General features: G+C 44.2%; 1 protein-coding gene across 2 annotated transcripts; it reads right to left on the bottom strand.

The window, feature by feature from the left end:
- Positions 1–382: 382 nt before the first annotated feature.
- LOC148522688 (uncharacterized) lies at positions 383–26,501 on the bottom strand. Of its 2 annotated transcripts, none has more exons than XR_015878521.1 (4): positions 26,444–26,501; positions 14,224–14,415; positions 9,615–9,691; positions 383–459 (listed from the first exon to the last, which is right to left on the bottom strand). XR_015878521.1 is itself a non-coding variant. In XM_088473889.1 (4 exons), the coding sequence occupies exons 3-4, from the start codon at positions 9,646–9,648 to the stop codon at positions 1,579–1,581; spliced, it is 2,553 nt and encodes an 850-aa protein (XP_088330015.1). In that variant the 5' UTR covers positions 9,649–9,736; positions 14,224–14,415; positions 26,444–26,501; the 3' UTR covers positions 1,378–1,578. The 2 variants fall into 2 exon arrangements, 1 of the variants encoding a protein (XP_088330015.1); XM_088473889.1 differs by lacking the exon at positions 383–459 and adding an exon at positions 1,378–4,097 and having other exon boundaries at positions 9,615–9,736.
- Between the last annotated feature and the right edge of the window lie 1,151 nt (positions 26,502–27,652).

The following is a 27,652-nucleotide window of genomic DNA, read 5'->3' on the forward strand; positions in this document are numbered from 1 at the left end:
TTTTCATTGAGGCCGGACGTGTTATGTCTACGGCCTCTGCCATTTTGCCACTGAAATAGAAGACTCAATTCGTGGGCCAATAATATGTACTTTACAGGACTCTCCATCTGGCAGGGAAGAATTAGCATCCAGGGAGCTGTAGTCATCCTTGGATGATTTAATATCCCTCTGCATCAAAGTGGATGTTGTGGTGGTCTCTGGTGAAGGCCACCAGAAAGTTAGGCTCTATGCCTCAATTTTGGGTCCACACCAATCCTATTTGTACAGTCAGCATTCATACCATCTCACCGAGAATCTTGACACTGGAGTAACAATTTACAATTCAGCATAGAGTAAATTATACATTTACTATAAAGTATATTAAAAAATCTGAAAACAAATGCCCGAAATGTAATCAATTTATTTCCTTGCTTAGGAATGTGTCCTTATATTTATAGATATTGGATGAAGATGGCTGCTCTGTTAAAAAAAAAAAAAAAAGTTTTACAAAGATAATTCAAGAACATTTTCATATATGTATTTGGTTTCTTATATCATATAAAAATGTTACTCACCAACTTTAAAAAATTGCAAAAATTGTGATAATCCAATAAATTTTGGCTTCTCAAAGTGAAAATATAAGGCACAACTGTTTAAATGATACTTATCTAATTTTAACAAAAAAGAGGACATTTCAAAAAAAATTGTTGACAGGCAATGACATAAGATATCTCCAATTGAATACCTGGTTTTTCGAGTCCCCAGATGAATTAACAGAATCACAAAATAAACGTTCGTGTTATGACTACATTTTATTTCTCTCTTCTTTAGTACTGCTTTTCTTATATTTCATTTTATGTTTCTATAATTAGTTATTTAAAGAGATGGACAATATCTATCACTCATTGTATTGTGGAGATGATGGTCTATAAATATATTAAACAGAAATATCCAGGGTTTCCTAAAATTGGATTTTTTTAAAAAAAAATCAAAAAACAATTTATTTGATTTAAATCAGTTTTTGGGGATTTAAATACATTTAAAAAAAAAAAATCCTAAGTAAACGTTTTAAATTCTTAAATGTTTAAAAAAAATTGTAATAAAAAAACCTATTTCAATCAAATAAGTTTTTGATTATTTTATTTTTTTTTAAATCCAATTTTATGCAAACCTGGAAATATCACTCCTCACTTGCTAGTAAAACATTTCCCACATGTAGAGCAAGATTATGAATTATGCCCTTAGTTTATTGCAGATATTACTTACAAATAATAACATTTCCCCAGAATAGGGCTTAATTCCTCCATCAATTCTATGACTTGTGGTCAAAATATGCTTCATTTTCTAAAGTTGCTTTCAGAAGAAAACAGGTCTAACAAGATGTAAATTGTGTCTGAATCCTGTCTCACACTCAGAGCAGGAATACAGTTTCTATTCAGTGTGACTTATCTGATGTTCAACAAGACATGATTTATGTTTGTAAGATTTCCCACATTCAAAGCAGGAAAACAGTCTCTATCCTGTATGGAGCTTCAGATGCTTTATCAGACCTGAGTTACAAGTATAACATTTCCCACACTCAGAGCAGGAATATGGTCTCTATCCTGTATGGAGCCTCCGATGCTTTATCAGACCAGAGTTACAGGTATAACTTTTCCCACACTCAGGGCAGGAATACAGTCTCTCTCCTGTATGGAGTCTCTGATGCTTCTTCAGACCTGATTGGCTGATGTAACATTTCCCACACTCAGAGCAGGAATAAGGCTTTTCTCCTGTATGGAGCATCTGGTGCATTTCCAGACCAGATTTATTGATAAAACATTTATCACACTCAGGGCAGGAATATGGTTTCTCTCCTGTATGGCGCCTCCGATGCTTCTTCAGACCTGAGTTACAGGTATATCTTTTCCCACACTCAGGGCAGGAATACGGCTTCACTCCTGTGTGCATTTTCTGATGCTGTTTTAGACTTGATGTACTGACAAATCCTTTCCCACACTCAGAACATGGAAATGGTTTCTCTCCTGTGTGAATTCTCTGATGTACAACAAGATGTGATTTACGGCTATAACATTTCCCGCATTCAGAACAAGGATACAATTTCTTTCTTACGTGTGGTTTTGTCAAAACCAATGTACAGGTGTAACATGTACCACATTCACAGAAACAGCTTGTTTTAGCTCCTGTATGGCTTTTATGATGCTTTATCAGCCCTGATGTATTTGTAAAACATTTCCCACATTCAGCGCAAGAAAACGGTTTCTCTCCTGAGTGAATTCTCTGATGTTCAATAAGATAAGATTTGCGTCTATAACATTTCCCACATTCAGAGCAAACAAACGGTCTCTCTCCTGTACTGAGCCCCTGATGATTTTCTGCATTACATTCCCATAGCTCAGGCCGCAAATACGGTCTCTCTCCTGTACTGAGCCCCTGATGATTTTCCTCATCTAATTTTCCATTACATTCCCCAATCTCAGGCCTTGAATACGGTCTCTCTCCTGTGTGACATTTCTGATGCCTCAGTAGAGGAGCTTTACTGAAAAAACATTTCTCACATTCAGAGCAAGAAAACGGTTTTTCTCCTGTGTGGAGTCTTTGATGCTTTTTCACAGCAGATTTACTGGTAAAACATTTACGACAATGAGAGCAAGAAAACGGTTTCGATCCTACATGAATTTTCTGATGCTTTATCAGATCTGAAGTACTGATGAAACATTTTCCACATTCAAGGCAAGAATACGGCTTCTCTCCTGTATGAATTCTCTGATGTTCAACAAGATATGCTTTACGTCTAAACCATTTTCCACACTCAGAGCAAGGATACGGTTTCTCTCCTGTGTGGATTCTCTGATGCAGTACAAAGTGGTCTTTCCTTTTAAAACATTTTTGACATTCAGAGCAGGAATAAAACTGATTAATCCTTTTTTTCTTCTGATGTTTAACAACCCTTACTCCATTGGAAGATGACACTGGTACCTTCTTGATATGAGTAGATGTATACTCTGTATAATCTGTGGGTGTATAAATGTCAGCGTCTGTGAGGGTTCCTCCATCACATGAGGCTGGTTCCTCCATAATATGAGATGTATATTGTGTATGATCTGTGAGTGTACAAATATTACTGTCTGTGAGGGTTCCTCCATCACATGAGACTGGTTCCTCCATAATATGAGTAGATGTATACTGTGTATGATCTGTGGGTGTATAAATTTTGGTGTCTGTGAGGTTTCCTCCATCACATGAGACTGGTTCCTCCTTAATATAAGTAGATGTACATTGTGTAGTAACTGGGAGTGTATACATGTTGGTGTCTGTGAGGTTTCCTCCATCACATAAGGCTGGTTCCTCCTTAATATAAGTAGATGTACATTGTGTAGTAACTGGGAGTGTATACATGTTGGTGTCTGTGAGGTTTCCTCCATCACATGAGGCTGGTTCCTCCTTAATATAAGTAGATGTACATTGTGTAGTAACTGGGTGTGTATACATGTTGGTGTCTGTGAGGTTTCCTCCATAACACGAGTCTGGTTCCTCCTTAAAATGTGTAGATGGATATTGTGTATGATCTATGGGTGTGTAAATGTTGGTGTCTGTGAGGGTTACCCCATCACATGAGACTGGTTCCTCCTTAATATGAGTAATTATATGATCTGTGGGTGTATACATTTTAGTGTCTGTGAGGGTTCCTCCATCACATGAGACTGGTTCCTCCTTAATATGAGTAGATGTATACTGTGTATGATCTGTGGGTGTATAAATGTCACTGTCTGTGAGGTTTCCTCCATCACGTGAGAATGGTTCCTCCTTAATATGAGTTGACATATACTGTGTATGATCTGTGGGCTTATAAATATCACTGTCTGTGAGGTCTCCTCCATCACATGAGACTGGTTCCTCCTTAATATGAGTAAATGTATACTGTGTATGATCTGTGGGTGTATAAATGTCACTGTCTGTGAGGGTTCCTCCATCACATGAGGCTGGTTCCTCCTTAATATGAGTAGATGTATACTGTGTATGATCTGTGGGTGTATAAATGTCACTGTCTGTGAGGGTTCCTCCATCACATGAGACTGGTTCCTCCTGTATATGAGTAGGTGGATTTGTAGATTGTTCTGTTGGATAAAATGTATGGTGTTAGATTTAAAAGATGTAATATTGTTAATTACATCAAATCATAAAACATATCAATGCTGCTGCCTATACATACAGTATGTATCATAGTGTGGAATTCAGTATAACCCTGACATTTACACAGAAAGGGAACAATACTACAAGGGTATTACAGGCTCTCTATACTGAGTGGGGACTCTAATTGGTGGTGTTACTGCCTATAGAAAAGCACATAAATACAAATGTGTCCAAGTTCCATTATATTAAAGGAGGAGGCAGTACAGACATGTAAAAGAAAAATGTAATAAAAAAAAACCATTATATAAAAACACTATGCATATCTATAATATTGCATGGCTGTGCTGTCTATGTCATGCAAATTAAGAGTTATGGGAAAACTTACTCTTTTTTAACTATATTTCTTCTAAGTCCATAGGGTCCACAGGGATTACCATGGGATGTAGTTGGTAGGAGTCAGCCATGCACCTCACAGTTAAAACTTTAGCTCCCAGGATGCACTGGCCCTCCTCCAAATATACCCCACTCCCAGGAATAGGCAGCCAGTTTTGTAAGCAAGCCCAAGGCAGGAGTAGGAGAGAGGAGAAGGAAGAATAAACACTCTCACAAAAGATGAGGGAATCAGTGACTGAGAGAAAAATACCCATTGAAGCCAGGTGCATCAGGGTGGACACCCTGTGGAACCTATGGACTTCAAAGAAATAGAGATAACAAGGGTAAGTTTTACCATAACTCTTAATTTCTTCTTCAGGGTCCATAGCGGGTCCACAGGGATTACCATGGGGACGTAATAAAGCAGTTTCCCCTAAGGGTGGGGACGCTCCTGAGCAGAAGGGAAGCATCCTGAGAGGCAAAATTATCAAAGGCAAAAAATCTAAGGAAGGTGTGGACGGAAGCCCATGTGGCCGCCCTGCACGTGTCTAGGAGAAGCACTACGGCAACCGTACATGAAGGTCAGACAAACCGGAACCACACACTCTTCATTCAAATAAAAAACCCAGGATACCACTTTTGGAAGGTAACTATCCGGGTACTGAGGACAGCTCTGTACTAGATAGAAAATACAAAGCAAGCACCCAGAAATACCTAAAACTATAGGGTCATAACCTCTGGGTGAGCACCCTTAAAAATAAGAGTGCTGATGTGGGCTGAGGAAAGCTTCCTCGCTCCAAGAATCGTCCTGACCACAATGCTAGAGAAACCTTTGGCTCTTAAGAGGGATCACATAAGAGCCACGCCGTCAAAGACAGACGAGGTAGGTCCGATTGCAGACAAGGACCCTGTGCTAACAAATCCGGCCGTAGAGGAAGTGGAAAAGGAGTGTTTATATGGAGACTCCATAGACTGGTGAACCAGTGGTGCCTGGGCCAGGCTGGAGCTATCAGTATCACCTTCCTGCGTATACATCCCGATGGCTTATTAAGTCTGCTTCCCTGTTAAGTACTCCGGGGATGGATACAGCAGAGATTGCGGGAGATGACGATCGGCCCGCATTAGGATGTGTGCTACTTCCCGCATGGCTGCCTGACTTCGTGTGCCTCCCTGATGGTTGAGGTAAGCAACTGTGGTCGCATTGTCGGACTGGATTTGACCTGGCCTGCCCTGGAGAAGGTGCCGCGCCAAAGTGAGCGATCTGTACACAGCTCGAAGCTCCAGGATGTTTATAGGCAGGTGACATTCCTGGGATGTCCATCTGTCACCGCGCCCCATCCGCGAAGGCTGGCATCCGTAGTGAAGAGCTCCCACTCTGGGATCCAGAAGGGGCGACCCTTGTTCAGATGAGAGGTCTGCAGCCACCATGAGAGGGAAATCTGCACCACCGGAGGGAGGAGTATCGTCTGGGACCGGATCAGACGATACTAGCCGTTCCACTGTGATAGAATCAGTTGTTGAAGAGGCCTGGAGTGGAACTGGGCATATTCCACCATATCGATGGTGGACACCATGGACCCCAGGACCTGCATTGCTGAGTGAGTGAATACCCTGTGATTGTGGAGCAATTTACGCACCTGCAATTGCAATACCGAAATCTTATCTGCTGGCAGAAAGATCCATTGTACCTGAAAATCCAGGAGTGCACCCAGATGTACCATCCTCTGTGTTGGAGGGAGCACTTTTCCAATTGACGATCCAGCCGTGTGCTTGAGCGCAGGCAATGGTCAAGATGGAGATGGCGTTGCAAAACAGCCTGTGACTGTATCAAGATTAAGAGGTCGTCTAGGTGTGGCACGATTCTGACGCCTCAGGTAGGCCATCATAACTGCCATTATCTTGGTAAAGACCCGAGGGGCCGTTGACAGACCAAATGGCAGTGCCTGAAACTGGTAATGTCGCTGCAGAACAGCAAACCGTAGAAATAGTTGGTGGAATGGAGTAATAGGCACATGCAGATACGCATCCTGAATTTCCAGGGAAACCATAAAATCCCCAGGTTACATTGCCAGAACAATAGTTCGTAGAGTTTCCAATGCGGAACTTGGGTACTCTGATAAACCTGTTGAGGGATGTGAGATTCAGAATAGGCCGGTGAAATAGACTCTCTATCTATAGATAAAAAAAAAGAAGAATAGGCCGGTGAGAACCATTGGGTTACTGAATAAAAAAAAAAAAAAAGAGAGTGGAATAAAAACCAGTTCCTCGAAGATCCGAACGAACAGGTACAGTATTACCACACCTGAGCTTAGCATGGAGTGAATGGCTTCCTCAAAGGCGTGGGCCTTGATAGGGCCTGATGGAAGACCGGTACAAAAAAATAGCTGGGGAGGATCTCTCAAGAAGGTGAGAGCGTATCCATGAGAGACCACTTCTCTGAACCAGGCGTCTGTGGATGTCTGCTGCCATGAGTCGGTGAACCGCAAAAGTCAGCCTCCCACCCTGGGAGGGATTTTCGCCAGATTTAGGAGTTGAACGTCTGGCCACCCAAGGCTGCTTAGATCTAGACTTGTTGGTCTTGTGTTATAAATCTAGGATTTGATTCACCACTGAGAAGCAAAAGTGCTGAGGATAAAGTTGTTACTGTCGGGGACCCCGTAAGAATGAAGTCCAGCAACAACCCTGAGGGCTGATAATGCAAACAAAATTCGGTTTAGGCCGAGTAACAGCCTTGAGGGCTGATGGTGCTTGACTTGGTGCGGCCTTAGCAGAGTAGCAGCCTTGAGGGCTGGTAGCACTTGGCAAGATGTGGCCTTTGAGCCATGTAGCAGCCTTGAGGGCTGGTAGCGCTTGGCAAAGTGCGGCCTTTGAGCCATGTAACAGCCTTGAGGGCTGGTAGTGCTTGGCTAGGTGCAGCATTTGGGCCGTGTAGCAGCTTTGAGGGCTGGTAGCGCTTGGCAAGGGGCTGCCGAGATGACACAAGCGGCTGGAGACACTAGAGTGCAGCAGAGATGGCACATATAGAAGTGTGCTAGATAACGTAGACAGGGGATGCTGGATTGTGACTTGTGCCGCAGGGATGACACAAGCAGCAGGAAACACTTGAGACAGGCCGTGGTACAAGACACTCGACTTGACAGGATGCAAACACCAGAACTGGAAACATGTGAAACACAAGAAAGGAAAAGCCACAGGAGCCAATGCGGTCAGATCAGGAATGACAGACAGCCGGTGGGAGGAGTTCAGCGATCAATCGCCCGGTGTTCGCAATGCGGTGGCTTGTAACAATACAAGGGGGGCGTTGACGAGGTCCTAAGGAACCCCTAGACTCTGGTTTGTCAGGAAAATCCTCAAAAAACTTTTTCTTCAAAGTTGGAGCATGCAGAGATCTTTTGGGAAACCCAGGAGCGCTCTTCTGGTCCATACCACTACCAATGGACCAAGAACTGAAGACCCCCACGTGAAAACCTTGAATTCAAGATTCTCTAATAAATTCTTGATGCCCTCGGATAAGGACAGGCGAAGGTCTGACTGACCGTCTGGAGACGAACCTGGAAGAAGAGAACACCGGTTTGAGCAAGTGAAACGTGTTATTGATCTTGAGGGTATTAGGCAAGTTAAGACGAAGGCCACTGGACTGATCCAGGAGATAATTCTAAAGGGCCCAATGAATCTGGGACCCAACTTTTGTGATCGCTGGCGGATGCTAATGTTCTTGGAAGACAACCAGACCAGATCTCCCATCTTGAAGTTGCATGGTCTCCGACGTTTACCTGCTCAGGTCTTGGTGCGAAAAGAAACCTTGAAGAGACATTGGCGAACATTCTTCCAGACAGACCGAGTAGCAGCCTTGAGGACTTGGCAAGGTGAGGCCTTTGGGTCGTGTAGCAGCCTTGAGGGCTGGTAGCGCTTGACAAGATGCGACTTGTGCCACCGAGATGACATAAGCGGCAGTATCAAAGAAATGTTATGATGAGGTCCAAGGTCTGCTAACAGATTACACAAGTATGCAGGGCAAAGGCAGAGGCAGATCTGGTCAGGTCCAAGGACTGGTATAAAGGTATCCAAGTATGCAGGGCAACGGCAGAGGCAGATCTGGTCCGGTCCAAGGTCTGGTATAAAGGTATCCAAGTATGAAGGGCAATGGCAGAGGCAGATCTGGTCCGGTCCAAGGTCTGGTATCAAGGTATCCAAGTATGCAGGGCAATGGCAGAAGCAGATCTAGTCAGGTCCAAGGTCTGGTATAAAAGGTATCCAAGTATGCAGGGCAATGGCAGAGGCAGATCTGGTCCGGTCAAAGGTCTGGTATAAAGGTATACAAGTATGCAGCGCAATGGCAGAGGCAGATCTGGTCCGGTCCGGTCCAAGGTCTGGTATCAAGGTATCCAAGTATGCAGGGCAATAGCAGAGGCAGATCTGGTCCGGTCCAAGGTCTGGTATAAAGATATCCAAGTATGCAGGGCAATGGCAGAGGCAGATCTGGTCCTAGGTGTCACTGGTCGGTGAGCCCTGGGACACATTCAGGCCACGCGGCCAGGATCAGCAAGTCACGGGCAGAGAAGCCATTTCCCTGAGAAACGTGTAGTCACAGCGTAGCTTTCCCCAGCATGGGTGGGTAATACTGAAGGGTCCTCTGGTTTTGGGGGGGGGGGGGAAGGTGGTGGTGTGTGTGTGTGTGTGTGTGTCCGTCCGACAGTACATGGGTGTGTGTGTGTCTGAACGTACATGGGTGTGTGTGTGTCTGACCTTACATGGGTGTATGTATGTGTGTGTCCGACCATACATTGGAGTGTGTGCGTGACCGTACAAGGGTGGGGGTGTTTGTGTGTGTCCGACTGTACAAGGGGAATCTCCAACTGTACAAGGGGGTGTGGGTGGGCCCGCAAAAGTAGACTGGGTATGTGTGAACGAGACCCGTGTCTGTCCATTCATTGTGTGTCCCTCCTTCGGCCCATATGTGCCCATACACCCTTCATTTGTGAGTCTGCACTCTCTAATATATACATATGATGTGCATTTATACTATATAGTCTCACACTGTCCACATGAAACACTGTATTATATACTGTACACACAGGGATGACATCTCCTATGTACACAGACAGGACCGTGATATAATCTCCTCTTACCCTGTGATGTGAGGGGCCGGTGATTCTCCATCATCACGTCCTTGTACAGACCCGTGTTCCTCTATATACTCCCCCTCCTGCATGGAGACATAGACAGTGACATCCTGACACCTTATAGGAACCTGACACACACAATGATAAAGTCATCACCCAGACACATCCCCTGGTGTTACTGTATAATGTCCCATTCCCAGCAGTCACCTCCCCAGTCATCACCCAGACACATCCCCTGGTGTTACTGTATAATGTCCCATTCCCAGCAGTCACCTCTCCAGTCATCACCCAGACACATCCCCTGGTGTTACTGTATAATGTCCCATTCCCAGCAGTCACCTCTCCGGTCATCACCCAGACACATCCCCTGGTGTTACTGTATAATGTCCCATTCCCAGCAGTCACCTCTCCGGTCATCACCCAGACACATCCCCTGGTGTTACTGTATAATGTCCCATTCCCAGCAGTCACCTCTCCGGTCATCACCCAGACACATCCCCTGGTGTTACTGTATAATGTCCCATTCCCAGCAGTCACCTCTCCGGTCATCACCGAGACACATCCCCTGGTGTTACTGTATAATGTCCCATTCCCAGCAGTCACCTCTCCAGTCATCACCCAGACACATCCCCTGGTGTTACTGTATAATATCCCATTCCCAGCAGTCACCTCATCAGTCATCACCCAGACACATCCCTGGTGTTACTGTATAATCTCCCATTCCCAGCAGTCACCTCTCCAGTCATCACCCAGACACATCCCCTGGTGTTACTGTATAATGTCCCATTCCCAGCAGTCACCTCTCCGGCCATCACCCAGACACATCCCCTGGTGTTACTGTATAACGTCCCCTTCCCAGCAGTCACTTCTCCAGTCATCACCCAGACACATCCCTGGTGTTACTGTATAATATCCTATTCCCAGCAGTCACCTCTCCAGTCATCACCCAAACACATCCCTGGTGTTACTGTATAATGTCCCATTCCCAGCAGTCACCTCTCCAGTCATCACCCAGACACATCCCTGGTGTTACTGTATAATGTCCCATTCCCAGCAGTCACCACTCCAGTCATCACCCAGATACATCCCCTGGTGTTACTGTATAATGTCCCCTTCCCAGCAGTCACCTCTCCAGTCATCACCCAGACACATCCCTGGTGTTACTGTATAATGTCCCATTCCCAGCAGTCACCACTCCAGTCATCACCCAGATACATCCCCTGATGTTACTGTATAATGTCCCATTCCCAGCAGTCACCACTCCAGTCATCACCCAGATACATCCCCTGATGTTACTGTATAATGTCCCATTCCCAGCAGTCACCACTCCAGTCATCACCCAGATACATCCCCTGGTGTTACTGTATAATGTCCTATTCCCAGCAGTCGCCTCTCCAGTCATCACCCAAACACATCCCTGGTGTTACTGTATAATGTCCCATTCCCAGCAGTCACCACTCCAGTCATCACCCAGATACATCCCCTGATGTTACTGTATAATGTCCCATTCCCAGCAGTCACCACTCCAGTCATCACCCAGATACATCCCCTGGTGTTACTGTATAACGTCCCATTCCCAGCAGTCACCTCTCCAGTCATCACCCAGACACATCCCCTGGTGTTACTGTATAATGTCCTATTCCCAGCAGTCGCCTCTCCAGTCATCACCCAAACACATCCCTGGTGTTACTGTATAATGTCCCATTCCCAGCAGTCACCTCTCCAGTCATCACCCAGACACATCCCTGGTGTTACTGTATAATGTCCCATTCCCAGCAGTCACCTCTCCAGTCATCACCCAGACACATCCCCTGATGTTACTGTATAATATCCCATTCCCAGCAGTCACCTCTCCAGTCATCACCCAGACACCCCCCCTGGTGTTACTGTATAATATCCCATTTCCAGCAGTCACCTCTCCAGTCATCACCCAGACACATCCCTGGTGTTACTGTATAATGTCCCATTCCCAGCAGTCACCTCTCCAGTCATCACCCAGACACATCCCCTGATGTTACTGTATAATATCCCATTCCCAGCAGTCACCTCTCCAGTCATCACCAAGACACACCCCCTGGTGTTACTGTATAATATCCCATTCCCAGCAGTCACCTCTCCAGTCATCACCCAGACACACCCCCTGGTGTTACTGTATAATATCCCCTTCCCAGCAGTCACCTCTGCTGTCATCACCCAGACACATCCCCCGGTGTTACTGTATAATGTCCCATTCCCAGCAGTCACCTCTGCTGTCATCACCCAGACACATCCCCCGGTGTTACTGTATAATGTCCAATTCCCAGCAGTCACCTCTCCAGTCATCACCCAGACACATCCCCCGATGTTACTGTATAATATCCCATTCCCAGCAGTCACCTCTCCAGTTATCACCCAGACACACCCCCTGGTGTTACTGTATAATATCCCATTCCCAGCAGTCACCTCTCCAGTCATCACCCAGACACATCCCCCGGTGTTACTGTATAATGTCCCCTTCCCAGCAGTCACCTCTCCAGTCACCACCCAGACACAGCCCCCGGTGTTACTGTATAATGTCCCCTTCCCAGCAGTCACCTCTCCAGTAATCACCCAGACACACCCCCTGGTGTTACAGTATAATGTCTCATTCCCAGCAGTCACCTCTCCAGTCATCACCCAGACACATCCCTGGTGTTACTGTATAATGTCCCATTCCCAGCAGTCATCTCTCCAGTCATCACCCAGACACACCCCCTGGTGTTACTGTATAATGTCCTATTCCCAGAAGTCACCTCCCCAGTCATCACCCAGACCCATCCCCTGGTGTTACTGTATAATGTCCCATTCCCAGCAGTCACCACTCCAGTCATCACCCAGATACATCCCCTGATGTTACTGTATAATGTCCCATTCCCAGCAGTCACCACTCCAGTCATCACCCAGATACATCCCCTGGTGTTACTGTATAATGTCCCCTTCCCAGCAGTCACCTCTCCAGTCATCACCCAGACACATCCCCTGGTGTTACTGTATAATGTCCCATTCCCAGCAGTCACCTCTCCAGTCATCACCCAAACACATCCCTGGTGTTACTGTATAATGTCCCATTCCCAGCAGTCGCCTCTCCAGTCATCACCCAGACACATCCCCTGGTGTTACTGTATAATGTCCCATTCCCAGCAGTCACCTCTCCTGTAATCACCCAGACACATCCCCCAGTGTTACTGTATAATGTCCCCTTCCCAGCAGTCACCTCTCCTGTAATCACCCAGACACATCCCCCGGTGTTACTGTATAATGTCCCCTTCCCAGCAGTCACCTCTGCTGTCATCACCCAGACACATCCCCCGGTGTTACTGTATAGTGTCGCATTCCCAGCAGTCACCTCTCCAGTCATCACCCAGACACATCCCCCGGTGTTACTGTATAATGTCCCCTTCCCAGCAGTCACTCTCCAGTCACCACCCAGACACATCCCCCGGTGTTACTGTATAATGTCCCCTTCCCAGCAGTCACCTCTCCAGTCACCACCCAGACACAGCCCCCGGTGTTACTGTATAATGTCCCCTTCCCAGAAGTCACCTCTCCAGTAATCACCCAGACACACCCCCTGGTGTTACAGTATAATGTCCCATTCCCAGCAGTCACCTCTCCAGTCATCACCCAGACACATCCCTGGTGTTACTGTATAATGTCTCATTCCCAGCAGTCACCTCTCCTGTCATCACCCAGACACATCCCTCGGTGTTACTGTATAATGTCCCATTCCCAGCAGTCACCTCTCCAGTCATCACCCAGACACACCCCCTGGTGTTACTGTATAATGTCCTATTCCCAGAAGTCACCTCCCCAGTCATCACCCAGACCCATCCCCTGGTGTTACTGTATAATGTCCCATTCCCAGCAGTCACCTCTCCAGTCATCACCCAGACACATCCCCCGGTGTTACTGTATAAAGTCCCATTCCCAGCAGTCACCTCTCCTGTCATCACCCAGACACATCCCTCGGTGTTACTGTATAATGTCCCATTCCCAGCAGTCACCTCTCCAGTCATCACCCAGACACATCCCTGGTGTTACTGTATAATGTCCCATTCCCAGCAGTATTCTCTCCAGTCATCACCCAGACACACCCCCTGGTGTTACTGTATAATGTCCTATTCCCAGAAGTCACCTCCCCAGTCATCACCCAGACCCATCCCCTGGTGTTACTGTATAATGTCCCATTCCCAGCAGTCACCTCTCCAGTCATCACCCAGACACATCCCCCGATGTTACTGTATAATGTCCCCTTCCCAGCAGTCACCTCTCCTGTCATCACCCAGACACATACCCTGGTGTTACTGTATAATGTCCCCTTCCCAGCAGTCACCTCTCCAGTCATCACCCAGACACATACCCTGGTGTTACTGTATAATGTCCCCTTCCCAGCAGTCATCTCTCCAGTCATCACCCCGATACATCCCCCGGTGTTACTGTATAATGTCCCATTCCCAGCAGTCACCTCTCCAGTCATTACCCAGACACATCCCCTGGTGTTACTGTATAATGTCCCATTCCCAGCAGTCACCTCTCCAGTCATCACCCAGACACATCCCCTGGTGTTACTGTATAATGTCCCCTTCCCAGCAGTCACCTCTCCAGTCAGAAGTTGAATAATCTTGTTGATGAGTTCCAGGGTCTTCTGGTCATTGTCTCTATCATGTATCAGTGAGTGAGGTGGAGGCACCGTGATGGGGCTCTGGGTCCTGCTCAGTCCTCCTGACACTTGGGGACGGCTGCTGGGTGTCTCACATTTACTGGATATCGTCTTCACTGCTGAGAAATCCTGTGTATTGGGGGAGACACTATTACCCCTATGTAAAAACTGTACTAGGCTTCCTGTGCTAACAACTGATACCTCTAAAGTAATTCACTGTGAAATTCCCAAAATCCCTCACCTCTTAACCAATGGTGGATTTTACATAATATCACTGTACAGTCCCCTCTCTCGCCTATATAATAATAATACGCATATCAGTGTGTGCTGGGAGCTGTGTTATTCCCCCTCATATATCACTGTACAGTCCCCTCTCCCCCTATATAATAATAATACCACATATCAGTGTGTGCTGGGAGCTGTGTTATTCCCCCTCATATATCACTGTACAGTCCCCTCTCCCCTATATAATAATAATACCACATATCAGTGTGTGCTGGGAGCTGTGTTATTTCCCCTCATATATCACTGTACAGTCACCTCTCAACCTATATAACAATAATGCTACATATCAGTGTATGCTGGGAGCTGTGTTATTCCCCTCATATATCACTGTACAGTCCCCTCTCCCCTATATGATAATAATGCTACCTATCAGTTTGTGCTGGGAGATGTGTTATTCCCCCTCATATATCACTGTACAGTCCCCTCTCCTCTATATAATAATAATACCACATATCAGTGTGTGCTGGGAGCTGTGTTATTCCCCCTCATATATCACTTTACAGTCACCTCTCCCCCATATAACAATAATGCCACATATCAGTGTGTGCTGGGAGCTGTGTTATTCCCCCTCATATATCACTGTACAGTCCCCTCTCCCCCAAATAACAATAATGCCACATATCAGTGTGTGCTGGGAGCTGTGTTATTCCCCCTCATATATTACTGTACGGTCCACTCTCCCTATGTAATAATAATACCACATATCAGTATGTGCTGAGAGCTGTGTTATTCCCCCTTATATATAACTGTACAGTCCCCTCCCCCTATTTAATAATAATAATACCACATATCAGTGTGTGCTGGGTGCTGTGTTATTCCCCCTCATATATCACTGTACGGTCACCTCTCCCCCTATATAACAATAATACCACATATCGGTGTGTGCTGGGAGCTGTGTTATTCCCCTTCATATATCACTGTACGGTCCCCTCTCCCCTATATAATAATAATGCCACATATCAGTGTGTGCTGGGAGCTGTGTTATTCCCCTTCATATATCACTGTACAGTCACCACTCACCCTATATAATAATAATAATAAAATCACATATCAGTGTGTGCTGGGAGCTGTGTTATTCCCCCTCATATATCACTGTACAGTCCCCTCTCCCCTATATAATAATAATACCACATATCAGTGTGTGCTGGGAGCTGTGTTATTCCCCCTCTTATATCACAGTACAGTCCCCTCTCCCCTATATAATAATAATAGCACATATCAGTGTGTGCTGGGAACTGTGTTATTCCCCCTCATATATCACTGTACAGTCCCCTCTCCCCCTATATAATAATAATACCACATATCAGTGTGTGCTGGGAGCTGTGTTAATCCCCCTCATATATTACTGTACCGTCCACTCCCCCCTATATAATAATAATACCACATATCAGTGTGTGCTGGGAGCTGTTATTCCCCCTCATATATCACTGTACGGTCCCCTCTCCCCCTATATAATAATAGCACATATCAGTGTGTGCAGGGAGCTGTGTTATTCCCCCTCATATATCACTGTATGGTCCCCTCTCCCCTATATAATAATACCACATATACGTGTGTGCAGGGAGCTGTGTTATCCCCCCTCATATATCACTGTACAGTTCCCTCTCCCTATATAATAATAATACCACATATCAGTGTGTGCTGGGAGCTGTGTTATTCCCCCTCATATATCACTGTACAGTCCCCTCTCCCCTATATAATAATAATACCACATATCAGTGTGTGCTGGGAGCTGTGTTATTCCCCCTCATATATCACTGTACAGTCCCCTCTCCCCTATATAATAATAATACCACATATCAGTGTGTGCTGGGAGCTGTGTTATTCCCCTTCATATATCACTGTACGGTCCCCTCTCCCCTATATAATAATAATACCACATATCAGTGTGTGCTGGGAGCTGTGTTATTCCCCTTCATATATCACTGTATGGTCCCCTCCCCCTATATAATAATACCACATATCAGTGTGTGCTGGGAGCTGTGTTATTCAGCCTCATATCACTCTACAGTCCCCTCTCCCCTATATAATAATAATAGCACATATCAGTGTGTGCTGGGAACTGTGTTATTCCCCTCATATATCACTGTACCGTCCACTCCCCCCTATATAATAATACCACATATCAGGGTGTGCTGGGAGCTGTGTTATTCCCCCTCATATATCACTGTACGGTCCCCTCTCCCCCTATATAATAATAGCACATATCAGTGTGTGCTGGGAGCTGTGTTATTCCACCTCATATATCACTGTACGGTCCCCTCTCCCCTATATAATAATACCACATATACGTGTGTGCAGGGAGCTGTGTTATCCCCCCTCATATATCACTGTACAGTCCCCTCTCCCTATATAATAATAATACCACATATCAGTGTGTGCTGAGAGCTGTGTTATTCCCCCTCATATATCACTGTACAGTCCCCTCTCCCCTATATAATAATAATACCACATATCAGTGTGTGCTGGGAGCTGTGTTATTCCCCCTCATATATCACTGTACGGTCCCATCTCCCCTATATAATAATAATACCACATATCAGTGTGCTGGGAGCTGCGTTATTCCCCTCATATATCACTGTACGGTCCCCTCTCCCCTATATAATAATAATACCACATATCAGTGTGTGCTGGGAGCTGTGTTATTCCCCCTCATATATCACTGTATGGTCCTCTCCCCCTATATAATAATACCACATATCAGTGTGTGCTGGGAGCTGTGTTATTCCCCCTCATATATCACTGTACGGTCCCCTCTCCCCTATATAATAATAATATCACATATCAGTGTGTGCTGGGAGCTGTGTTATTCCCCTTCATTTATCACTGTACAGTCCCCTCTCCCCCCCTATATAATAATAATAGCAAATATCAGTGTGTGCTGGGAGCTGTGTTATTCCCCCTCATATATCACTGTACAGTCCCCTCTCCCCTATATAACAATAATACCACATATCAGTGTGTGCTGGGAGCTGTGTTATTCCCCCTCATATATCACAGTACAGTCCCCTCTCCCCTATATAATAATATCACATATCAGTGTGTGCTGGGAGCTGTGTTATTCCCCCTCATATATCACTGTACAGTCCCCTCTACCCCTATATAATAATAATAGCACATATCAGTGTGTGCTGGGAGCTGTGTTATTCCCCCTCATATATCACTGTACGGTCCCCTCTCCCCTCTATAATAATAATAGCACATATCAGTGTGTGCTGGGAGCTGTGTTATTCCCCTTCAGATATCACTGTACGGTCCCCTCTCCCCTATATAATAATAATACCACATATCAGTGTGTGCTGGGAGCTGTGTTATTCCCCCACATATATCACTGTATGGTCCCCTCCCCCTATATAATAATACCACATATCAGTGTGTGCTGGGAGCTGTGTTATTCAGCCTCATATCACTGTACAGTCCCCTCTCCCCTATATAATAATAATAGCACATATCAGTGTGTGCTGGGAACTGTGTTATTCCCCCTCATATATCACTGTACAGTCCCCTCTCCCCCTATATAATAATAATACCACATATCAGTGTGTGCTGGGAGCTGTGTTATTCCCCCTCATATATTACTGTACCGTCCACTCCCCCCTATATAATAATAATACCACATATCAGTGTGTGCTGGGAGCTGTGTTATTCCCCCTCATATATCACTGTTCGGTCCCCTCTCCCCCTATATAATAATAGCACATATCAGTGTGTGCTGGGAGCTGTGTTATTCCCCCTCATATATCATTGTACGGTCCCCTCTCCCCTATATAATAATACTACATATACGTGTGTGCAGGGAGCTGTGTTATCCCCCCTCATATATCACTGTACAGTCCCCTCTCCCTATATAATAATAATATCACATATCAGTGTGTGCTGGGAGCTGAGTTATTCCCCCTCATATATCACTGTACAGTCCCCTCTCCCCTATATAATAACAATACCACATATCAGTGTGTGCTGGGAGCTGTGTTATTCCCCTGATATATCACTGTACGGTCCCCTCTCCCCTATATAATAATAATACCACATATCAGTGTGTGCTGGGAGCTGTGTTATTCCCCCTCATATATCACTGTATGGTCCCCTCCCCCTATATAATAATACCACATATCAGTGTGTGCTGGGAGCTGTGTTATTCCCCTCATATATCACTGTACGGTCCCCTCTCCCCTATATAATAATAATACCACATATCAGTGTGTGCTGGGAGCTGTGTTATTCCCCCTCATATATCACTGCACAGTCCTCTCTCCCCTATATAATAATAATAGCACATATCAGTGTGTGCTGGGAGCTGTGTTATTCCCCTCATATATCACTGTACGGTCCCCTCTCCCCTATATAATAATAATACCACATATCAGTGTGTGCTGGGAGCTGTGTTATTCCCCCTCATATATCACTGTACGGTCCCCTCTCCCCTATATAATAATAATATCACATATCAGTGTGTGCTGGGAGCTGTGTTATTCCCCTTCATATATCACTGTACAGTCCTCTCTCCCCTATATAATAATAATAGCACATATCAGTGTGTGCTGGGAGCTGTGTTATTCCCCTCATATATCACTGTACGGTCCCCTCTCCCCCCCTATATAATAATAATACCACATATCAGTGTGTGCTGGGAGCTGTGTTATTCCCCCTCATATATCACTGTACAGTCCCCTCTCCCCCTATATAATAATAATAGCACATAGTGTGTGCTGGGAGCTGTGTTATTCCCCCTCATATATCACTGTACGGTCCCCTCTCCCCTATATAATAATAATACCACATATCAGTGTGTGCTGGGAGCTGTGTTATTCCCCCTCATATATCACAGTACAGTCCCCTCTCCCCTATATAATAAAATCACATATCAGTGTGTGCTGGGAGCTGTGTTATTCCCCCTCATATATCACTGTACAGTCCCCTCTCCCCCTTTATAATAATAATACCACATATCAGTGTGTGCTGGGAGCTGAGTTATCCCCCCTCATATATCACTGTACGGTCCCCTCTCCCCTATATAATAATAATATCACATATCAGTGTGCGCTGGGAGCTGTGTTATTCCCCTTCAGATATCACTGTACGGTCCCCTCTCCCCTATATAATAATAATACCACATATCAGTGTGTGCTGGGAGCTGTGTTATTCCCCCTCATATATCACTGTATGGTCCCCTCCCCCTATATAATAATACCACATATCAGTGTGTGCTGGGAGCTGTGTTATTCAGCCTCATATCACTGTACAGTCCCCTCTCCCCTATATAATAATAATAGCACATATCAGTGTGTGCTGGGAACTGTGTTATTCCCCCTCATATATCACTGTACAGTCCCCTCTCCCCCTATATAATAATACCACATATCAGTGTGTGCTGGGAGCTGTGTTATTCAGCCTCATATCACTGTACAGTCCCCTCTCCCCTATATAATAATAATAGCACATATCAGTGTGTGCTGGGAACTGTGTTATTCCCCCTCATATATCACTGTACAGTCCCCTCTCCCCCTATATAATAATAATAATACCACATATCAGTGTGTGCTGGGAGCTGTGTTATTCCCCCTCATATATTACTGTACCGTCCACTCCCCCCTTTATATTAATAATAATACCACATATCAGTGTGTGCTGGGAGCTGTGTTATTCCCCCTGATATATCACTGTACGGTCCCCTCTCCCCTATATAATAACAATACCACATATCAGTGTTTGCTGGGAGCTGTGTTATTCCCCCTCATATATCACTGTACAGTCCCCTCTCCCCTATATAATAATAATACCACATATCAGTGTGTGCTGGGAGCTGTGTTATTCCCCTCATATATCACTGTACGGTGCCCTCTCCCCTATATAATAATAATACCACATATCAGTGTGTGCTGGGAGCTGTGTTATTCCCCTCATATATCACTGTACTGTCCCCTCTCCCCTATATAATAATAATACCACATATTAGTGTGTGCTGGGAGCTGCGTTATTCCCCCTCATATATCACTGTACAGTTCTCTCTCCCCTATATAATAATAATACCACATATCAGTGTGTGCTGGGAGCTGTGTTATTCCCCTCATATATCACTGTACGGTCCCCTCTCCCCTATATAATAATAATACCACATATCAGTGTGTGCTGGGAGCTGTGTTATTCCCCCTCATATATCACTGTACAGTCCTCTCTCCCCTATATAATAATAATAGCACATATCAGTGTGTGCTGGGAGCTGTGTTATTCCCCTCATATATCACTGTACAGTCCTCTCTCCCCTATATAATAATAATAGCACATATCAGTGTGTGCTGGGAGCTGTGTTATTCCCCCTCATATATCACTGTACAGTCCCCTCTCCCCTCTATAATAATAATAGCACATATCAGTGTGTGCTGGGAGCTGTGTTATTCCCCCTCATATATCACTGTACAGTCCCCTCTCCCCTATATAATAATAATACCACATATCAGTGTGTGCTGGGAGCTGTGTTATTACCTCATATATCACTGTACAGTCCCCTCTCCCCCCCTATATAATAATAATAGCACATATCAGTGTGTGCTGGGAGCTGTGTTATTCCCCCTCATATATCACTGTACAGTCCTCTCTCCCCTATATAATAATAATAGCACATATCAGTGTGTGCTGGGAGCTGTGTTATTCCCCCTCATATATCACTGTACAGTCCCCTCTCCCCTCTATAATAATAATAGCACATATCAGTGTGTGCTGGGAGCTGTGTTATTCCCCCTCATATATCACTGTACAGTCCCCTCTCCCCTATATAATAATAATACCACATATCAGTGTGTGCTGGGAGCTGTGTTATTACCTCTCATATATCACTGTACAGTCCCCTCTCCCCCCCATATAATAATAATAGCACATATCAGTGTGTGCTGGGAGCTGTGTTATTCCCCTTCATATATCACTGTACAGTCCCCTCCCCTATATAATAATAATACCACATATCAGTGTGTGCTGGGAGCTGTGTTATTCCCCCTCGTATATCACTGTACAGTCCCCTCTCCCCTATATAATAATACCACATATCAGTGTGTGCTGGGAGCTGTGTTATTCCCCCTCATATATCACTGTACAGTCCCCTCTCCCCTATATAATAATAATACCACATATCAGTGTGTGCTGGGAGCTGTGTTATTACCTCTCATATATCACTGTACAGTTCCCTCTCCCCCCCTATATAATAATAATAGCACATATTAGTGTGTGCTGGGAGCTGTGTTATTCCCCCTCATATATCACTGTACAGTCCCCTCCCCTATATAATAATAATACCACATATCAGTGTGTGCTGGGAGCTGTGTTATTCCCCCTCGTATATCACTGTACAGTCCCCTCTCCCCTATATAATAATACCACATATCAGTGTGTGCTGGGAGCTATGTTATTCCCCTCATATATCACTGTACAGTCCCCTCTCCCCTATATAATAATAATAATACCACATATCAGTATGTGCTGGGAGCTGTGTTATTCCCCTCATATATCACTGTACAGTCCCCTCTCCCCCTATATAATAATAATAGCACATATCAGTGTGTGCTGGGAGCTGTGTTATTCCCCCTCATATATCACTGTACAGTCCCCTCCCCTATATAATAATAATACCACATATCAGTGTGTGCTGGGAGCTGTGTTATTCCCCCTCGTATATCACTGTACAGTCCCCTCTCCCCTATATAATAATACCACATATCAGTGTGTGCTGGGAGCTGTGTTATTCCCCCTCATATATCACTGTACAGTCCCCTCTCCCCAATATAATAATAATACCACATATCAGTGTGTGCTGGGAGCTGTGTTATTACCTCTCATATATCACTGTACAGTCCCCTCTCCCCTATATAATAATACCACATATCAGTGTGTGCTGGGAGCTGTGTTATCCCCCCTCAGATATCACTGTACGGTTCCCTCTCCCCTATATAATAATAATACCACATATCAGTGTGTGATGGGAGCTGTGTTATTCCCCTCATATATCACTGTACGGTCCCCTCTCCCCGATATAATAATAATACCACATATCAGTGTGTGCTGGGAGCTGTGTTATTCCCCCTCATATATATCACTGTATGGTGCCCTCCCCCTATATAATAATACCACATATCAGTGTGTGCTGGGAGCTGTGTTATTCCCCTCATATATCACTGTACGGTCCCCTCTCCCCTATATAATAATACCACATATCAGTGTGTGCTGGGAGCTGTGTTATTCCCCTCATATATCACTGTACGGTGCCCTCTCCCCTATATAATAATACCACATATCAGTGTGTGCTGGGAGCTGTGTTATTCCCCTCATATATCACTGTACTGTCCCCTCTCCCCTATATAATAATAATACCACATATCAGTGTGTGCTGGGAGCTGCGTTATTCCCCCTCATATATCACTGTACAGTTCTCTCTCCCCTATATAATAATAATACCACATATCCGTGTGTGCTGGGAGCTGTGTTATTCCCCTCATATATCACTGTACGGTCCCCTCTCCCCTATATAATAATAATACCACATATCAGTGTGTGCTGGGAGCTGTGTTATTCCCCCTCATATATCACTGTACAGTCCTCTCTCCCCTATATAATAATAATAGCACATATCAGTGTGTGCTGGGAGCTGTGTTATTCCCCTCATATATCACTGTACAGTCCTCTCTCCCCTATATAATAATAATAGCACATATCAGTGTGGCTGGGAGCTGTGTTATTCCCCCTCATATATCACTGTACAGTCCCCTCTCCCCTATATAATAATAATACCACATATCAGTGTGTGCTGGGAGCTGTGTTATTACCTCATATATCACTGTACAGTCCCCTCTCCCCCCCTATATAATAATAATAATAGCACATATCAGTGTGTGCTGGGAGCTGTGTTATTCCCCCTCATATATCACTGTACAGTCCTCTCTCCCCTATATAATAATAATAGCACATATCAGTGTGTGCTGGGAGCTGTGTTATTCCCCCTCATATATCACTGTACAGTCCCCTCTCCCCTCTATAATAATAATAGCACATATCAGTGTGTGCTGGGAGCTGTGTTATTCCCCCTCATATATCACTGTACAGTCCCCTCTCCCCTATATAATAATAATACCACATATCAGTGTGTGCTGGGAGCTGTGTTATTACCTCTCATATATCACTGTACAGTCCCCTCTCCCCCCCTATATAATAATAATAGCACATATCAGTGTGTGCTGGGAGCTGTGTTATTCCCCCTCATATATCACTGTACAGTCCCCTCCCCTATATAATAATAATACCACATATCAGTGTGTGCTGGGAGCTGTGTTATTCCCCCTCGTATATCACTGTACAGTCCCCTCTCCCCTATATAATAATACCACATATCAGTGTGTGCTGGGAGCTGTGTTATTCCCCCTCATATATCACTGTACAGTCCCCTCTCCCCAATATAATAATAATACCACATATCAGTGTGTGCTGGGAGCTGTGTTATTACCTCTCATATATCACTGTACAGTCCCCTCTCCCCCCTATATAATAATAATAGCACATATCAGTGTGTGCTGGGAGCTGTGTTATTCCCCCTCATATATCACTGTACAGTCCCCTCCCCTATATAATAATAATACCACATATCAGTGTGTGCTGGGAGCTGTGTTATTCCCCCTCGTATATCACTGTACAGTCCCCTCTCCCCTATATAATAATACCACATATCAGTGTGTGCTGGGAGCTGTGTTATTCCCCTCATATATCACTGTACAGTCCCCTCTCCCCTATATAATAATAATACCACATATCAGTGTGTGCTGGGAGATGTGTTATTCCCCTCATATATCACTGTACAGTCCCCTCTCCCCTATATAATAATAATACCACATATCAGTATGTGCTGGGAGCTGTGTTATTCCCCTCATATATCACTGTACAGTCCCCTCTCCCTTATATAATAATAATACCACATATCAGTGTGTGCTGGGAGCTGTGTTATTCCCCCTCATATATCACTGTACAGTCCCCTCTCCCCTATATAATAATACTACCACATATCAGTGTGTGCTGGGTGTTGTGTTATTCCCCCTCATATATCACTGTACAGTCCCCTCTCCCCTATATAATAATAATACATCAGTGTGTGCTGGGAGCTGTGTTATTCCCCCTCATATATCACTGTACAGTCCCCTCTCCCCTATATAATAATAATACCACATATCAGTGTGTGCTGGGAGCTGTGTTATTCCCCCTCATATATCACTGTACAGTCCCCTCTCCCCCTATATAATAATAATACATCAGTGTGTGCTGGGAGCTGTGTTATTCCCCCTCATATATCACTGTACAGTCCCCTCTCCCCTATATAATAATAATACCACATATCAGTGTGTGCTGGGAGCTGTGTTATTACCTCTCATATATCACTGTACAGTCCCCTCTCCCCCCCTATATAATAATAATAGCACATATCAGTGTGTGCTGGGAGCTGTGTTATTCCCCCTCATATATCACTGTACAGTCCCCTCCCCTATATAATAATAATACCACATATCAGTGTGTGCTGGGAGCTGTGTTATTCCCCCTCGTATATCACTGTACAGTCCCCTCTCCCCTATATAATAATACCACATATCAGTGTGTGCTGGGAGCTGTGTTATTCCCCCTCATATATCACTGTACAGTCCCCTCTCCCCAATATAATAATAATACCACATATCAGTGTGTGCTGGGAGCTGTGTTATTACCTCTCATATATCACTGTACAGTCCCCTCTCCCCCCCTATATAATAATAATAGCACATATCAGTGTGTGCTGGGAGCTGTGTTATTCCCCCTCATATATCACTGTACAGTCCCCTCCCCTATATAATAATAATACCACATATCAGTGTGTGCTGGGAGCTGTGTTATTCCCCCTCGTATATCACTGTACAGTCCCCTCTCCCCTATATAATAATACCACATATCAGTGTGTGCTGGGAGCTGTATTATTCCCCTCATATATCACTGTACAGTCCCCTCTCCCCTATATAATAATAATACCACATATCAGTGTGTGCTGGGAGATGTGTTATTCCCCTCATATATCACTGTACAGTCCCCTCTCCCCTATATAATAATAATACCACATATCAGTATGTGCTGGGAGCTGTGTTATTCCCCTCATATATCACTGTACAGTCCCCTCTCCCCTATATAATAATAATACCACATATCAGTGTGTGCTGGGAGCTGTGTTATTCCCCCTCATATATCACTGTACAGTCCCCTCTCCCCTATATAATAATAATAGCACATATCAGTGTGTGCTGGGAGCTGTGTTATTCCCCCTCATATATCACTGTACAGTCCCCTCTCCCCTATATAATAATAATACCACATATCAGTGTGTGCTGGGTGTTGTGTTATTCCCCCTCATATATCACTGTACAGTCCCCTCTCCCCTATATAATAATAATACATCAGTGTGTGCTGGGAGCTGTGTTATTCCCCCTCATATATCACTGTACAGTCCCCTCTCCCCTATATAATAATAATACCACATATCAGTGTGTGCTGGGAGCTGTGTTATTCCCCCTCATATATCACTGTACAGTCCCCTCTCCCCCTATATAATAATAATACATCAGTGTGTGCTGGGTGTTGTGTTATTCCCCCTCATATATCACTGTACAGTCCCCTCTCCCCTATATAATAATAATACATCAGTGTGTGCTGGGAGCTGTGTTATTCCCCCTCATATATCACTGTACAGTCCCCTCTCCCCCTATATAATAATAATAGCACATATCAGTGTGTGCTGGGAGCTGTGTTATTCCCCCTCATATATCACTGTACGGTTCCCTCTCCCCTATATAATAATTAAATAACTATTTATATAATACATTACCACGATACAGTACGGAGGAGGAGTCAGTCAGTGAGTGATGACATATAGACGAGCTACAATACTAAGAGTGTAATATAATTGAAAGGGATCTGTCCATAACTAAATAGCGTGTCAGGACTATAAGAAAATGGCCGGATTTATAACTACTACTCTTCCTATAAAGCATTTACACCACAGGAAAATGGCCGCCGGCTTGTTATCGGTGATGTTGCTACAGATGTAACATATCGTCATCTAGTGTTTGCTGTGATTAACCTGCTATCGCCCCGATCATCAGATGACCCTGAGCATGAGTTACTACAGCAACCAGGGTGACGCCCCGGCGGCCATGTTGGATTGGGGCAGTGGGAATAGCAGGGTGAGGTGATATAATTATGTCCCCGGATAATGAATGGGTGTAACAGAGATGTGAGAGGCTGCTGGTTATTATTCCTCTATGTATATGTACTGTGTGTTATATGTTATACTACATACATGTTACATGTGTACATTACCCTGTATGTTATATTATACACTGTATGGTATATATTATATATATCTGTACTATACTGTATATTACACACCATATATGTATATTATATGTACTGTGTTATATTTATACTACATACATGTTACATGTGTACATTATCCTGTATGTTACATTATACACTGTATAGTATATATTATATATCTGTATTATACTGTATATTACACACCATGTATGTATATTAAATGTTCTGTGTGTTATATGTTATACTACATACATGTTACATGTGTACATTACCCTGTATGTTATTTTATACACTGTATGGTATATATTATATATCTGTACTATGCTGTATATTACACACTATATATGTATATTATATGTACTGTGTGTTATATGTTACATATTATGTGTACATTACCCTGTATGTTATATTATACATTGTATGGTATATATTATATATCTGTACTATACTGTATATTACACACCATATATGTATATTATATGTACTGTGTGTTATATGTTATACTACATACGTGTTACATGTGTACATTACCCTGTATGTTATATTATACACTGTTATATGTGTACATTACCCTGTATGTTATATTATACACTGTATGGTATATTTTATATATCTGTACTATACTGTATATTAAACACAATATATGTTTATTATATGTACTGTGTGTTATATGTTATACTACATACATGTTACATGTGTACATTACCCTGTATGTTAT

This window comes from Taudactylus pleione, unplaced genomic scaffold (genome assembly GCF_031769625.1).
Source record: "Taudactylus pleione unplaced genomic scaffold, aTauple2 ptg000144l, whole genome shotgun sequence".
In the NCBI taxonomy this organism is placed as follows: domain Eukaryota; kingdom Metazoa; phylum Chordata; class Amphibia; order Anura; family Myobatrachidae; genus Taudactylus; species Taudactylus pleione.

Bases quoted from the DNA above. Each gene is read 5' to 3' on its own strand.
- LOC148522688 (XM_088473889.1), bottom strand. From the start codon at position 9,648: ATGATGGAGAATCACCGGCCCCTCACATCACAGG. The intron at 4,098-9,614 runs GTAAGAGGAGAT...TTTATCCAACAG, and splicing joins CCGGCCCCTCACATCACAGG to AACAATCTACAAATCCACCT.